Here is a 16,954-nt window from a genome sequence, read left to right as displayed (position 1 = left end):
GCTCTACACACCACATTGCTTGAAACTGTGTCTAATAGTCTGTTTTTGCTTGGAAGCCATATCAGGCTGCACAGAGCAGGTCAGGAGGGGAGGAAATCACACATGTAAATGACATAGAGAATCTGGTCATTTATCAAAATAAAAGACTAAACCTTTTGAAATGCTCTCATTGTGATTCGAAGCATGCATAAAACTGCATCAGAGAGGTGCCTTTCCTGTGTAGCTGTTAATATTCTACTTGCTGTGTTACATATGGTATTCCCTGATGGCAGATGTTTTCCACGTCAGTTAGCGTTTTCATATGCAAGTTGATTCCCATGGACCTGTATAGCAATAGTTGACTGACCTACTTTTCCACTGTTATATAACACAATAAGGAGTTAATGAATTTAATATTTACAAAACACAGATGCCCTGCCGTAGCCATCGTTGCTGCACATATTTGTGGTGTCCACAAGTTGCAGTTTTCAAAGGCACTTTTACCCACTATTGTTTTGGATCTGATGGTTTTTATATTGACAGATGACCATCTACTTTTTCCACAAAGACTGCCGATCAGCATAAAGTGAGCCTTTAGGAAGAGGGGTCCATTTAAGTGAGCTTGTTTCATAGAAACCGTGATGAACTGAGGGGCAATGCAAAAAGAACCATGAGATAAATAGTGTCAATCGAAGCTACTCCTGTGGCATCCCAGATTAAAAACACAAAGTGTAAAAACTTAACTGAAGGATAGCTGAGCATGGTGCAATAGGTATAACCTCTTTCTCATGAATTTTAAGAAGCAGATGCAGAGAGATTCATGAGGGCTTAGGCTTTATTTAAATGGGAATTATGAGAGATGGGAGAGCCCTCGCTGAACTGAACTGACATTGTCGTTGTTTTCTAATGATCGCTGCTGCTAAGCTTTTCATACAAAATAGTGTTGTGAAATAGTTTTGGTCTAAAAAGTTTGAAGAAGTTGCATGCTAATTTTTAACATGTTGGTGTAGACGTTGCCAAGAACAATGATACTTTTTAACATACAATATTGGTCTTACAGCATTAAAAGGAAACATTTATTTGATTGCAAACAGTGCTGCTGACCGGTTATCATAACCCAGAAATTGGATATTAAATTAATTCTACAGGAGTCCAATGATCATTGTTTTAAAGGGTGACGCTCACAGAAATAATCTGACTACAGAAAAGTTAGTCAGTGGCCAATAGTGAGTGTTGGCTAAGAGGATAGAGCTGAAGTTCTTAGTAATGATCATTGTTTGAAAGGATGCACATTTGATTTCTCAAGGCTTAGGCTGAGTGTAAAAGGTAACTAACTATACAGTTAAAGTTGTCTGTTATATTTGATAGTTTAATAGGACAGAGGACTTGGATAATGATTACGTTGTTTTTGTTAGGTTGTACAAGTTTTAAGTCAAGGACCAGAAATTGATAGGAGTCTTCTTATGAGATGAAAATGTGGTATAAAAAATCTCTAAATGGGAGCGATGTTGTGCATAATATATGCATAGCTTTATGTTCCATAAAAATGCTTACTATACACATCAGTTTATTAGCAGAATAAATACAAAAGAAAAGTTTTAAAGAAATCTTGTGATCAGTAAGATCACTTCTTTAAACCTTGGACCTATCAGGCTCAGTGGCGGTATAATGTTGTGCTGTCAAATCTTAGTAAATGTTTCTTCCGTATTAGCAGAAGAAAACTAGAAGTCTGCCTCATTAAACATGTTTTGGTGCTTTAGCTCCACTGATGGATCCAAAAAAACACAGGAAGAGAAGTCAAAATTCTCTTCTAAAAACCACAAAGCTTCTGCTTTACATAACTTCATCACAATTTCAAAACACTGCATAGTCTGGTTTGCAGAAGTGATTTTTAAGCCCAACTTCCTATAAATATGATAGAATATGATATGTATACGTAAAGCAGATGTTCTCTGCTTCTTTGATGCTAATAATAGCTCAGTAGCATTCTCTGAACCTTTTTCTGTGTGGTCAGGTATGTTTACATTTTTCTGTTGTCTGCAAAGCTTGTCTGAAGAAAGATGACAAAAAGTAAATAATTTTAGACAGTAATTTGATGCATAACAAAATATCCCATCCTGTTTTTTTTTGTTTTTGTTTTTTTTGCCGTCTAGCCCTTGGCCTGCTATAAATAATGCTCAATTTATTTTCTGAATTCAGACATATTCATAATTATAGTCAATGTTTATACTATGCTGTGCCAAGTGTAGCAGTGACTTAATTGAGTGCTTACCTTTTCCCCCTCACAGCAAAATAAAAATATTATAATTACAGCGACTCTTCTCCGGGCCAGTTTTTGCTCTTTCTCTCAGTCACATGCATACATGCATCTACATAACAAACTGGGGCAGAATTCATACACAAGCACATTTAGATGCACATAAGCAGGGGCAGCAATTTCTCATTCCGGCTTAACATATTGAACAAAGTGAGAGCAATGAAGCAAGGGAGCGGGCGAGACAAAATGTCTACAGTACAAGTAGCTTTGAATCCCTTCCAGCATTGTCCTGACTGACAGAAAGGATCCCTCTGTTCACCCACCCCATGCACGCACACACACACACGCCCCCCCGTCTTTTGTGTGCTCTGCATGCATGTGCTTTAACTGTTACAGTACTGTACGTACATGTAGCCAGCAGCATGCAAATCAGGTTCACAGAGCGGGCACACACAGTCCTGCAGACACACAGGGATATGGTGCCTACTCGTGTGATCCTCGGAGACCATTATAGCCCTTTAAAATTCAGAATAGCAGGTGGTGCTCAGATGGACTTTCACCTTAGTGTCATCACATCACTAAGGTCTGAATTGTAGTCCAGAGGATTTTAGTTTGGTTTGGTTGCCACCTTTGAGCTTATTTTGATTAAACTGAACACATTTTATTGCATTTTTATTCAGATAATGATGATGCATGCGCTACACAGTCGAATATTATCATCGAGCGGCGTGTTTCAAAGCTGCAGGTGGTCTGTCCTGGTTTCTGTGCTCTGTGAGTCGGGGTTCTGTTTTTTTTGTTCTATGGGATTCTGTTTTTTTTCTGTTCCCCCCATAGTTTGCCTAGAACTATGGGGGGAGGAGCCAAGAGATTTCCATGTGACCAAGGCGTTGGAATGCACCAATCACAGGGCACTCATTACCCACTCAACAATGGTCGTACTATTTGAGCTCTTTCATGTCATTATCCCTCTGCAGCAAGTGGGCCTTGCATAACTTCGAAACTTGTTTGGAATCATAACATGTTTGTGTAGGCGCGGGTGTGTGCATATGCAAGAGGGTCTTGGCAAATGGCTAAAATCTATAGCATGAGGCTTGGAGAATAACGAGGTGATAAGAGGGAAAGAGATAGTTGATGTCCCATAGATGTAGGAGAAACATGCAGCGGTAACAAAGGTTGTGATCATAGCTGTCCCAGCTAAAGCCTGCTCTGGATGAACACTTTAAAAGAACTTATAACAAAGTAAAGTCACCAACTGTCCCTATATTATGCGCAGAATAGATCAAATAGTGCCTCTCGGCAATTTAATCAGTGCACTGCTGTAATTGTCAAGAGGATTATTATGGTAACAGCCCTTTTCCAAATACAAAGTACTGATTGATAGTGTTAGTGGTGCTGTTTTGCCTCACATTGTTTTTAGCTGGCTGTAGCTGGTGTGGAGAGTAGATATCACATTAGTGACAGCCATTTTATTACTATATCTTCCATATTCTTAATAAAATACAGATTTTTCTTTCAACTGGTCAGTGAAAATATAATAATAGCTTCATAGGAAGGTTTATATGAGAATAACAAAAGATTTTTTTGTTGTTTCCCTATGTAGGTCGTCTTGGTTTTCCTCACCCAGGAGGGGACAACCCTCTTCCCCTCAATGGTACGTATGGTAACCTAAACACTCAAGAGTCTGCTAAAATGACAAACTGGGCAATAACAAACTAATTAAAAAAATTAAATCATAAAATGCTGATATCTCTGATAAATTTATTTATTGCAAGCTGGCATTCATTTTATTTTATTTTTTTAAAAAAGTGCCTTTATTGCTTAAAAATGCCCAATAAGTTAAAATGGACAAGTGGACAGTAGATCGACATGAAGAAGAGTTCAGATGTTTCAGATGGTTTTTGGAGACGTAACAAGGCTGGCTTCATCAGCCTGAGGAAATGGCAGTAATCTCTCATTCAGACATGGGATGCTTTTCCATTAACGTCCCTCATAGCTTCCCAGCCAGTGCCATGATGGAGGGAGAGAGTGATGGCATGCCTGTATTGTATCGACTCTAGCGAAGCGTAACCGCACTTGAAGGTTTAGTTGTTTGCCGCTGTTGTTGCTAAGAGCGGTGTTTCTGTCTGTGTACTGTTCACTGCAGCAGCTGCTCCTGCCCCTTGCATGCAGGATCAGAAAGTAGGCGATCTCCCTGATAGACTGAGAGAAGCAGGAATACATATTTTATGATTGGAAACTGAGTTAGTTAGACACAAGACATTTATGCAGTTGTAATCTTGAGTGTGTGACTGGTTTCAGTTAAAAACTTGTTGGTAAGAGTGCCATTGTGACTCTTAGAGGAAGTAGCCACGATACTTATGCAGACACAAAGGTAGGGTGTTTAGATGCCTTCAGATTCTTGGAGAAGAGTGCACATCTTAAAGGAGGGAGGTAGGCTAAATATAGCAGTTGGAGATGCAGATCTTTCTGTTCATCTTACCTGAAGTTAAATACAAGCACATCCCCACATGCCTGCTTGAAACTAAACTAACAAGCATATATCTTTGTGCCCTTTCTCCTAGCTTGAAACTAATGTGGGGCCCTTCCCTTTCTACCTGTTACTGTTGATATTGCTTAGTCCCCAAAGCCATGAGGTAAAGAATGGATTGAGAAATGTGGACAAGTGGAGGGAGCAAAATGGTGTGTTTTTAAACCACTCTTTAATAAGTGGATAGAAAGCAGCAATGAAAGGGAAACTGCCTTTGGTTTGAATAATTTGCTAAATACCAGAAATAGTTTGATAGGTAGTTACACTAAAGATGAACCTCTTTGCTGTTCTCATGCTTCTTAAGGAGGCTCTTTCATCTTATGTTTGTTTTGCTTTTAAATACATTCCTTAATCCTGGTGCTTCTCAAAAATAAGATATGGAGCTCGAAATTAGAATTGGCTTTATACTTTATTTCTTTCCTCAGCGGGTAGGAAAAAAACCAAACCATTCATGTCCACATGATATGTGGAATTTAGTGGCTTCTACTTTGCCCTTGCACGCTACAGTTTCCTTTATTGTCCTTCTAGCTTTTTGCTTCTGGGCTTGGGGCTAGGATGTAAAACATGAAAGGCCAGCAGTTTCTTCAAAAGATTGCCGAGTCACATGGCAAGATCACATGATCGGGAGCTGTCATCAAGCCCCGAGACAGATGGTGCCAGCGGATAGGCAGCAGATAGAGGTTGCACACTAGCCAAACCCTCCCTTCCATCCCCCTACCCCCACCTCATAAGAACACATTTTCTCCTGTTCTTTCACTCTTTCATTTTCTTTGACTATTTTTTCTTTTTCTCTTGTTCACGCACTTCTTATAGCTCTGTGTGCTTCCTTTTAGTGTGCTTTCTTGACTCTCTTGGGCTCTATTGCTAGCCTTTGTAGCCTACTCCCCCCCCCCCGGTTGATGTCCATCTGGGTTGGAAAATCCACTGAGGGAGGCCAGGATTGTTGCTCATGCGCTCTGGCCACTTTTTCATCTTCTCCATGTTCTTGCTCTCTTACATGGGTTGAGGCCTGGTTCTCTCCAGTGTGCACATTTTAACATTTGTCACTTTAGCTCAAGGCCAGTATGCCCCCCCCCCCCCCCCCGCAACGATGTCAGCATCAGAGAAGCCACTGCCCTGGGAAAAGTTTGGATAATGACACACTGGATACATTTTCTTTCTGTTAATGAGGCTAGATTGAAACTGCTGTTGTCAGGGATAGTGCTGCTTGACCTTCAGTGATGCATTTGATGTCTTGGAGAGTTGAGATTTAGTCACTAAATTACTGAGGTCATGCTCATAGTAGAGGTCTCAATTTTATTTATTTTTTTAATAAATAAACGTCTTTTACACTTATTGAGCCTAAGGCAATATTTATCTATTTGCAGCATTACATTCCTGGAAAACATTCTAGTGCAAACTAACATTTTTTCTTCATTGAGCTGATAAAAGGTTGTAAATTGACTTTTATTATGAAAGAGTCACACAGGAAGTGCAGTGCATTTATCAGTGAACTTGTATCTTAATGCCATTATTCATTGTGATGTTTTTTTAAATTTTATTTTGGATAACAGATGGGTTTGAAATATTGCAGGGAGTAATGAAACAAGCAGGAGCAGCCACTGTGAACCATTAGACAAAGAGCTGCAGGCAAAAGGCTGTAACTTCCCAGCAAAGTAACCAACTCACTCTGCCATGCTGTTTGCAGGTTCATGCTGTGTGGAGCACACATGCAGGTCAAATATGACCTACAGTTTTAAAGCACATTTGCTGTTAGCTATAGGTCTTGCTAAATTAGACCTGAAATCCAGTTTAAGGTTCAGCCCTGGGATCAAGTCTTCGTCATCGTCTTTCCGTTTGCATAATTATGCAGACTTGCTTAATTTTGGTACTTTGCAGTTAAGCTAGGTGAACTGGATAATTCACACGGCTGTTTGACTGGCATTGAACATATAATTATATCTGGCACTTAACTTCAAACAAAGCTGCAGTTGTTCCGAAACTGGTTTCTATTCATGCTTTTATTATTTTCTTTTTCCTCCTTCCTCCTTTTTCATTTTCTTCCCCTCTTTTAATTGAAGGCTTCATTTGATTTTTGATAGATGTTCCTGATGTGCTTCACTTTCAAGTTTCAATTTTTCTGCCATTTCTGTCAATATTCCTATTCAGAGCATCCATACATGTAGCGTAACACTTCATGTTATCCTTCAGTTTCTTTGTTAAAGGTTATCCCAGGGCTTGTATTGAATTACAGAAATGTTTTGCTGTTGAACTGAGATGTCCTTTTTTAGCTGTGCGCCTTTAGATTGTCTCCTTTATCCCCTTCTCATAATGAGTAAGCATTTTATTTTGAAAGTGCTATATTAATAGCGAGGTGACCTTTACAGCGTGTCTATATAAAGTGTCCTTTATAAAAAATACAGCAAGTTTAAAATAATTGTCTGCAACCTTTCAAAATGCACAGTTCCACAATTAAAAAACACAAAACAAAAACCTGCTTGATAGCCGGTGTGCTGACAAAACCACAGGGTGTTTATGATTCATCGGTGATTAATAAAATCAAGGGCCTGCAGGCTGAAAGTGGATCGTCTCTCCATTGTCGTGCACCACCTGGCACTTTTATTGGTATTATGTGTATTATGGGACTTTTATGAACATCCTCTTCTTTGATTTGTCCTTATTCCACATGCAGCCAGGAATTATAGCAGGAGACGAGGTAAAATACAATCACAAATACATCATGTCTCGTTTTCAGCATATTTTCCTCCCCTATAAGCCTCAGTGTTTTAACTAATCTTGTAATGTTAAGCAGTGTTATGAGTTTATTGACTGGTCTGCTTGTTTGTTGTTACATTAACGGGCACGTGCATTTAGTTTTGGAATGGGCCTGTGGTATATGTGCAGTGATGTGACGAGTTTGTCTGCATGATTGTCTTTAGTGTCGAGCCTTGTTACTCGTTGTCAAGTGATCTTGTGCATCTTTTATCCTCAAGTTTTTGTGTCTCTCATTATGCTTCACTCTGCTCGCTTTTCTCCATCTTTGCTTGCATATTGCAAGATTAACTTAGACAATACAAGACGGTGTCACACTTAGCTACAAGTTAATGAGGCAGTGAGACGCGCAAAGTGTAATTCCTGATTTACACTCATTGCAAGAGGAGCCCGACACATGGCGAGGCACACACACTGTCAGTTAAGGCTAACGCCCATGCATAAATCTTCATAAAGCAGCTCAGGGCAGGTTGTATAGGAGCAGGGATAGAGCAGGGAGAGCTTAACCTTTACCACACACAGTGCACTCTGAAAGTGTTTATACTTTCTCACTGATAGGACTAATGTGTGCGCGATAACCTTTATGTTCACAGGCAGCACAGTTCCATGTGTGATTCATGGAAGCTAATTAGGAATAAAGAACAACACATCAAGGACATTTAACTCGGTCGGACTGTGACGTGGTCCTTTCAGGCTCTAATATCTCCATTCTGCGTGCACATGTTTAACTGATTCTCTCCCAATTTGAATCAAATAGTTAGATTTTAGTAAGTAAGATAAAAAGGTTAATGGGATTCTCTTGTTTACTGTTGTTAGATCAAGAAAATTAAAGTAGTAGGAATTGAGGTCAGATAGACAAAGGGATGAAATTAAAGTACTTATTTACGGCCATCTTTATTGTAGTTCCATTACCATGATTTACTGTTTTCTTTAAAAAAACAAAACAAAACAAATGTCTAGTTTTCTCTTCAAAAGATAAATCTTTTCCACCTTCTTCTTCTTTCTCAGGCCACTCTTCTCTCTTCCCCATAGAGGATGGTTTCCCTGATGATGAACGTGGAGACCAGGGTCTCGCAGGCCTAGGTTCCCCACACTGCTTTCCGCACCAGAACGGAGAGCGCGTGGAACGCTACTCGCGCAAGGTCTTTGTTGGAGGACTGCCCCCAGATATAGATGAAGGTGCAGTATTAACATAATTAATATCAAGAGGATTTGATTCCTGGTTACTTTCAGCCTTTTATGTAATTAAACTTAGAACATGGGAACTTGAGGGAAAATGTAAAAGGTTAAAAATAAATAAATAAAGCAATCATGCCTGAAACACACAGGGCTTCTTACAGTACACCCCCCTGTAATTTACTGTGAAATCTGAGCAGGACTTCTGCTCTAAATCTCCCCTGGTGTTTTCTTTGAAAAAGCTATGGCCTGACGATGAGGATGCATTATTATTATTTTTTCATTTCAGATGAGATAACAGCCAGTTTCAGACGCTTTGGACACCTGTTTGTGGACTGGCCTCACAAAGCTGAGAGCAAATCCTATTTTCCTCCCAAAGGTATCTTAAATTCCTTAAATTCACAGCTTGTTCACACTATGCTGGGTTTGTTTGTTTGTTTTTTTGGCAACTGACTTCAGTATTCCTGGGTAAAGCAGTGTGTGATAATCTGCTACAATCGATATCTATACATCTGAGCAATCTGGTTTTGTCTCCAGGCTGTTATCTGAAGCATTTGTCAACTCTGCTCAGATTGTTTGTATGTTTGTAAAAGCTTATGCCTTCCTGCTGTGAAAGCAGAGTGTCGTGATCAGACATGGTTTCACAGTAATCAGCAAACTAAATTCCAGCACAATCCTCTGTCAGTACTCTGCGGCCCCAGCAGCGAGAATAACCCTCTTGTGTTCTGTGTAGGCTATGCCTTCCTGCTGTTCCAGGACGAGAGCTCAGTGCAGGCTTTGATCGATGCCTGCATCGAGGAGGATGGCAAGCTGTACCTCTGCGTGTCCAGCCCCACCATCAAAGACAAGCCGGTCAGTGGGAACACACACACACACCAATTTGCTTAAATCTATTGGTGTTCCCACTGAGCTCAGTAAAACTTAGTAGACTAGAGCTAAAAAAACCCAAAACCCACTTGTTGGTTTTGTGTGTGACAGGTCCAGATCCGCCCATGGAACCTGAATGACAGCGACTTTGTGATGGATGGATCTCAACCTCTTGACCCAAGGAAAACCATCTTTGTGGGAGGAGTTCCTCGCCCGCTCCGTGCAGGTATCCTTCATTTTTATGCTGGTATTTTTCCGCCAGCTGAATTAACAACAAATGAGTGTTTATAATAGAAACATCTGAGGAATATTCTGTGCATATGCTTTGTAGCTCAAGTGTTTTTTGTCAAAAGCCTTTTAAGGGTTCTTATTTCCCTTCCCTTTGATTCAGTAGTCTAAATATTTTTATAGCATAAACGACCAAATGAGAACAATAAGTAGTAGTCTTCTCTTACTTCCTTTTCTTTCCCAACTGTTGAAATATCAGCCGTAAGCAAAATGCTTCCTTCTGTGAGACACAATGTGATCAGCTTGTGCTTATAAAATTAGACCCGCTACAGGGTGAAGCTTAAGAGACACCGACCTACACTGGTTATTTCAGGAAGTAGTCTCTATGACACACTGTGCAGTGTTAAAAAAATAAATAAATAATCCCCCCCCCCCCCTTGATAACAATGTCACGTGTACTGTGTGTTCAAGTTTATGCCACCTTTGTGTAACTGTGTCTTAAACCTCTGTGTTGCCGTTTTAGAAAGGAACAAAGACATTAGGCCCAGCAGTGCATTAAATATTTTATGACCGTGTGTAATAACTGGGTTTAGATTTGCATTTTAAGAAAATCCACATATTAAAAAGGATCGTTCAGACTTTTTAATGTCGTAATAAGTAAAGGTGAAATGTAAACTTGCAGGGATTTTGTTTCCACAAACTGCATGCTTGTTAAAAAAACAGAAAAACAGTCATAAGGACGGTCAGTAAATTCAGGGCACTGCTTTCATATTTACCTCGTGAAACTCTGCAGTACTTTAATCCGTCCACGTTAATGGTTTAAACTCTCAGATGAACAGTTCTCATCAGCTTATGTGTTTGTGTTTTCTGGTTACACTGGCATGAGTTTATGTAAACCTCTGTGTCTACACAGGTAATTGCTGGATTTCTGTGTCCGGCAATCTTTGTGTCAGTGTGCCGTCTCCGTCTGTGCATCAAACTTGTTTTTGTGAATGTTTTGTTGATCTAATTGTGTGCGTCTTCCTCACCCTCCCTCTTTGCAGTGGAGTTGGCCATGATAATGGACCGCCTGTACGGTGGAGTTTGCTACGCTGGCATCGACACAGACCCCGAGCTGAAGTACCCCAAGGGAGCGGGGCGGGTCGCCTTCTCTAATCAGCAGAGCTACATTGCTGCTATCAGTGCTCGCTTTGTACAGCTGCAGCATGGAGAAATCGATAAACGGGTGAGTGGAAAGAGAAGAAGAAAAAAAAAAAAAAAGCTCAGTGTTTTTCTGTCTTCCCTCTCGGCCCCCTCCTTTCTTCAGCTTGCTTCCTGCTCTTACTCGTGGTGTTTCTTTCAGTTGCGCAAAGGTAATGCAAGTTTTAACAGTTTTTCCTGGAGTAATATAGTCATACTATACTGCATTTTATACAGAAATGATCTAGAATATGAACAGAAGAGTATAAATGACTGCTGTTAAATTTAGCTTCAGATTTTACATCCATTTTAACCTTTATCCAGGCAGAGTAGTTATAATAGGCGTGCTATGTTTGTGATGTAACTGGAACAGAGAGTGATTTGTGTAACAGAATAATGTAGGTTCACCAGAAATGATTGGATGTTTTTAGCTGAAATATATCTTGGTGTGGTTGAACTGGGCTTAAGATTTTCATGTCTTTGCAAGCTGTAAAACTGCTCTAATGACCACTTTTCTGTTGAAGCAATAATTGAGATTTTTACTTCTACAACTGCCTGAAATTCAGACTTTGTAACTGAGTGGACTGTTGTTTTGGTCAGCAGTTAAAAGAGCTATTTTGACCAGTTTCAGTAGTAAGAGTACAAATTTGTGTTTTTTTTTACATTCATATGTGTCAGTGAGCCAGCATGCGTAATACCGAAAACCCTGAAAGTGAAGCATCTAAATGGAATTTGGCCTTCATTGAGTTCATTTATCAGTGCTATTCCTACTGTGACCTGAAAAATATTCTCTATAAAAAGGCTATGAACTCCAGAGCCTCACTCTTTCAGTATCAGGAACCCTACAGATGGTGCACAGTCTATTATTTATTTAATTTTTTTATTAGCCTTAATTCATAAGAATACTGTCAGTAACTTAGCCAGCGCTGTCAGCAGCAGAAGAATTACAGTAATCTCTACAGGCATGCTAATGGACTGTATATGACACAAATTCTACTGACAATAGGTGAGTTAAGATAACTTGAGACTCAGCAGATGTTTGTAAAGTATAGGTAACATTATAAGATAAGATACTGGAGTAATAGTATGCTCTTTTAAGATTTGCATAATTGTGATGTTGTGCAAATTTTGTGTAATGACTGCCTTGGTAACGTTCACCTCCCAATACTACAGTCATTCATCAGTGAGCAGGAAAGATAAAGAGGTAAGAGGTGTTCCAAAAGGTCCTAAACAGGAAGTTTAAAATGCAGAAAATTTTTAGTATTTTAATAACAGTGAAGTCAGCAGTGCAATATTAACAACTTTAAACATTCTTTTCAATACTGATCAGGAATAGGAGATTATTATTATTATTATTATTATTATTATTATTATTATTATTAATAAGATATGAGTTCTCTATTTTCTTGGTCACATTATTTTCTGAGTGTGACCTGCAAATGCAGATTTTTTGATAATTCCGATTTTATTTCTAAGAGCTGTAACTGACAGCATACACAGAAGAATTTCAGCTTTTTATTCATTCTGCTTTTTATAAACAAAAACAAACACATTTATGCAACAAAACAAATGTCAAGTGGTCAGATCATTTTCCAACATGTTTATAAATTCACCAGGCAACAGGACATCAACAATTTTCTTTTTTTTTTTTTATATCTGACTGCATAATTTTCCTCATAACTGCTTACATCCTTTGCTCATACTGAGGCTGTTAGCTTGGATAGCTTGGATAGCTTTAGCATTTACCACTTTGGCTTGTTAGCTTCTTTCATCTGGGTGAGGATGATTTAAGCCTCTGATTAATTTTGTTGTTAAAAATGTTTGTGTGGTCATTCCCGTTCTCATGGGTTACTTTGGCTAAATTTGTCTATTTACTTACAGTGAAGAGCTTTCATGCTAACGACATGTTTGCATGTGACACTGAGTAAACCTGCAACTATTTGCATGTGCCACTGTGTGCATGTTGCACATGCTTGGACTGGGCCTGCTCGTTGCTAGTCAGGGGCACAAACAGTAAAAATGGTCCAGTTGCTGTCACTAGATGGTCAATCAGTGCATCTTTAATTTAATTTGTTTATGTTGAAGCATAGACTGAATAAAGAATGCACACTGTGTGGGGTGCTAAGTTAACAGCAAATCCTGGCTAGCTTGGTTAGGAGGAGGAAAGCTCATACAAACACCTGCTTCCTTATTCACAAGGGATCACGATGCCCTTCCTGAGACAAGCCCACAGGGATTTGTGTCTCCTCCCAGTCTCGAACTCTGGATTTCTTTTTTTGTCTGTCAGGCCACCACAGTATGGAGCCACTCACACACACAGATCTGCTAATCACTGGTAAATAACGGATTGAGAAGATACTACAGTCTTCCTCATCAAAAGTGAAGCTTCGGCTATTCCACTCAGCAAGTCATATTATTTGTCAGATAAATCAAGCTAATGTTTTTCCCATAAAAATGGTAGAAAAGGCAAACGGCCCAATCGTAGCAGATTGTTAATCAGCTGTAATGAAATTAAACTGTGCATTGAGGCCAAAATTGAGGTCTGTGGCGTCTGCAGTGAATGAAAGTTCAATTTTGAGCCCAGGCTGATTCTGTGACACTTGAGATTGCTCGTCATAAAAACAAATGTGGTTAAGAAATGCTGAAAAAGTGCAAAAAAAGAGACCTTTTTTTTTTCCTTTGTGGAAATATTTTTGATGACCAATTGCTGAAAAGAATTACAGCAGTAGGGCACCTGTGATTTTTATTAACATTAGCTTAAAACAACGTGATGCAACAGTAGGAAAGGGAAAAGTAAACGGTGAGACTCGTATAAGAAAGATGGAATTACAAAGTAACAGTAAGCTGGATTATAGACATACACTCTCCCCTGTGCATCACTCATGTGTGTGGAATAGCAGACCCCTGAAATAACAATGAAGGCTGTTACATAGAGGTGTAAATGCAGTGAATTATTGATTGGATTATTTCACGGTATTAAAAACAATATTTTCTTTCCTGCTTACTTTAATGATTCCAACTCTAAATAATAAAAGCAGCACCTGTTGTGGCTCACTTTGCACCCTGCTCGTAGTATGTATGGATTTATTTATTTCTACCTGTTTTGCAGGTGGAAGTGAAGCCATATGTGCTGGATGACCAGCTGTGCGATGAGTGCCAGGGAACTCGCTGCGGTGGGAAGTTTGCGCCGTTCTTCTGCGCCAACGTCACCTGCCTACAATATTACTGCGAGTACTGCTGGGCGGCCATCCATTCGCGTGCCGGCCGCGAGTTTCACAAACCCCTGGTGAAAGAGGGAGGCGACCGACCCCGTCACATCTCCTTTCGCTGGAACTGAGCGGAAATTAGAGAGGGAGAGGCAACAGAGGAGCAGGAGGGCAGGTAGTGCAGGAGTCGCAAAATCATTGTACAAATAAATGCACTTTTCTGTTGCTGGTTCCTTTTTGCTCCACTTTCACCCGACATTTTTTTGCAATTTTTTGTTAAATTAATATTTAAAGACGGAAAAGAAAGATTTACATCCAGATATGTCGAGGAAGCAAAAAAAAAAAAAAGATGTGTAATATGATTTTATTTATATGTTTGATTTTTAAAATATTTTTATTAGTTCTAAAAAAAAACCGTATATAGTAAAGTTTGAGGTGTGATATGGTACTCTGCTATTTTAATTGGGATATTTTTCTAAACAGTGTATTTAATTTTAATTTTGATACAAGAGGCCCCGAAACAAATACTTGTCATTTGACATTCAGCTGACTTGTTTTGTAGCAGAGCTCTTACATTTTATTTTGTATTGAGTCTCCAGAGCAAATGCTGTTTGAACAGAATATGATTGGCTATTTATTTCTGAGAGGTAGGATTAAAGTGCCCCTATTTTGCATATTTGCATATGTTTAAAGTCTCACTGTTTCATGTGAGGGAGGCGGGTGTTCACTCAAATTGATTTTGTGAAGTCCAAAAACAAGATTTGGGTCATACTGTTCACTGCTGCAGTGCCTGTCTTTAACCCTCTGTGTGAAACTCTCCGTTTTGCCTCCTGTCTCTTTAAGGGCCCCCCCCTAGTGACATAGATAAGTCACAAAAGAAAAGCCTTTGACAGTTTCAAACAGTACATATATATGTGTGTGTGTGTGTATATGTGTGTGTGTATATGTGTATATATATATATATATATATATATATATATATATATATATATATATATCTCAATCATACCACACTAAAGGATATGGAAGAACCCAAAAGGCATAATAGGGGCACTTTAAGTTTGCTATTGATAGCTGAGGCTCCAGAGCAAATGTGAATTAAAAAGGGTGTTGCTAAAGAAGAGTGCACTTATTTCCACTTTAAGTACTGAAGATACACAGTATGTAAGACCCTTAGTAGTTACCAAAGCTGAATCTTAATTAACTCTGACGAGCAGAAAGAGCCCACTGCAGAACGAAATGGATTCGTTTTCCCCTCCCAGATCAAAAACGTTCGAACCTCTCGTTATGATTTCCAGGACCATACAAACATTTTGATGTTACTTGAAAATCTAAACAAAATTTTAGCAACACTGATTAGGGTTTCGATCTCCATTTTGACATGCAAAAACTAATACCTCAAACTCCGCTGCTAATGTGCCGAATACAGAGAGAGAGAGAGAGAGAGAAAAAAGAAACCAAGAATGAAAACATCATCGCTCTCTGGTGTTCTCCTTTCCTCAGAACTATAATCAGAGGGAAGTGATACAACAGGCAGAGAGTGATGTAACTGGCACAGTTTTCTACTCAACTTGCTTCATCACCTCCTTATTTTTGTAATCAAACCCAGGGTTGTGCTAGTGACAGAGCATCGTAAAGTATACAGTGTATTATTGGAATGTATGGTAAAGGGAGGCTACAGGAGAGACAGGCTTAGTGGTGAAGAGAGAAATTCAGCCCCAGATCCCCTCCTCGTGTCTGCCTGCGGCCTCTGCTGCTAAGCTTACAGCTAACAAACAGAAGGCCTCATTCGTGGATCACAACCTGCTCAAGGCTTGAATCCACGTCCTTCAGGACCGAGGTTAAGGCAACGTGTCACTGAAGGACGGTATTGCAGTTTTTAATGGGGCTACCACCAAACAGGAAATACCTGTCTGTGTTAGTTTTGTTTTAATGCATTTGTGCAATTCTCCCAAGTCTTTAATGGAAAAAAAAAAAAGTTTTACTTTGCATCCAAGAGTTAGTTACATTTAATGAAAGAAGCAATTAAAAGTTTATCTGACTTTGGAATCGTCATCACATGGAGGGATCTGCCCTTGAAGCCAGGTCCCTGCCAAGCTAATCCAACTCAGCATCCAGTGTTTTTGAAGCATAAATGAAGATAGTCTCTGCAGTGTGCTCTACTACTGCACACTTGTGACCCACATGCAGTTTGCTCTCCATAACGAGATTGCAGGTCCAGTCGACTGTAGCCAGCGGCTTTTGGGAACCAAAGATGGCTGTGCAGTAGTGGGTCATACTGTAGCTTATTACTTGTGTGGAAGTTTTGGTTTGTCTTTTTCATTTTCTTCAAGGACGTTTTGCATATATATATATTTTTTTGTTTTCCTAAATCTGTGATTTCTACCCAGTTTTGCTTAACTGTCAAGCCCTGATAGACTCCAGCGAACCAAAGATTGGCCTTGAACATCGTCTTTACAGAATGCGTTATGCATATGAACAATAGTGCCGTGAAAACCATCAGAACATCAGTATGGGGGGGGGGGGGGACAAAACAGGGCTTGCGAGACATACAGACAAGGCCTCACACTCCCTCCGTAGCTCAAAATGGAGGCGTGTGCTGTCAGTTAGGCGCTAGTTATTTTTATCTGAAATGGATCTGTGCGTTTGGGAAAAGTAACACAAAAAGTACACCTTCCCACGGCGAAAGTAAAACTAATCCTTACCTTTGTTTGAGTCACTCAGTGGTTACCTTATTAGCCGAGCATTTAAATGTCAGGGAGTTAGTACAGAAACTTGATTATT

At 39.5% G+C, this 16,954-nt stretch overlaps 1 protein-coding gene across 2 annotated transcripts in view; it reads left to right on the top strand.

The window, feature by feature from the left end:
• Nucleotides 1-16,716, top strand: part of cpeb4b (cytoplasmic polyadenylation element binding protein 4b) — a 35,267-nt gene extending 18,551 nt beyond the window's left edge. The window contains exons 4-11 of one of the 2 annotated variants that reach the window (XM_063487866.1): nucleotides 3,837-3,887; nucleotides 7,435-7,458; nucleotides 8,523-8,693; nucleotides 8,980-9,069; nucleotides 9,424-9,542; nucleotides 9,669-9,783; nucleotides 10,829-11,010; nucleotides 14,074-16,716. In XM_063487866.1, coding sequence (XP_063343936.1) covers nucleotides 3,837-3,887; nucleotides 7,435-7,458; nucleotides 8,523-8,693; nucleotides 8,980-9,069; nucleotides 9,424-9,542; nucleotides 9,669-9,783; nucleotides 10,829-11,010; nucleotides 14,074-14,301 — 980 coding nt within the window. In that variant the 3' untranslated portion in view covers nucleotides 14,302-16,716. The remainder of the gene's footprint in view (nucleotides 1-3,836; nucleotides 3,888-7,434; nucleotides 7,459-8,522; nucleotides 8,694-8,979; nucleotides 9,070-9,423; nucleotides 9,543-9,668; nucleotides 9,784-10,828; nucleotides 11,011-14,073) is intronic. The other variant, XM_063487867.1, reaches the window with a different exon arrangement.
• Nucleotides 16,717-16,954: the final 238 nt, after the last annotated feature.

The sequence above is a fragment of the Pelmatolapia mariae genome, linkage group LG10_11, assembly GCF_036321145.2.
Source record: "Pelmatolapia mariae isolate MD_Pm_ZW linkage group LG10_11, Pm_UMD_F_2, whole genome shotgun sequence".
Taxonomy (NCBI): domain Eukaryota; kingdom Metazoa; phylum Chordata; class Actinopteri; order Cichliformes; family Cichlidae; genus Pelmatolapia; species Pelmatolapia mariae.
Note: the sequence above shows the minus strand (reverse complement) of the source record. Positions and strands in the feature narration are given on the sequence as shown.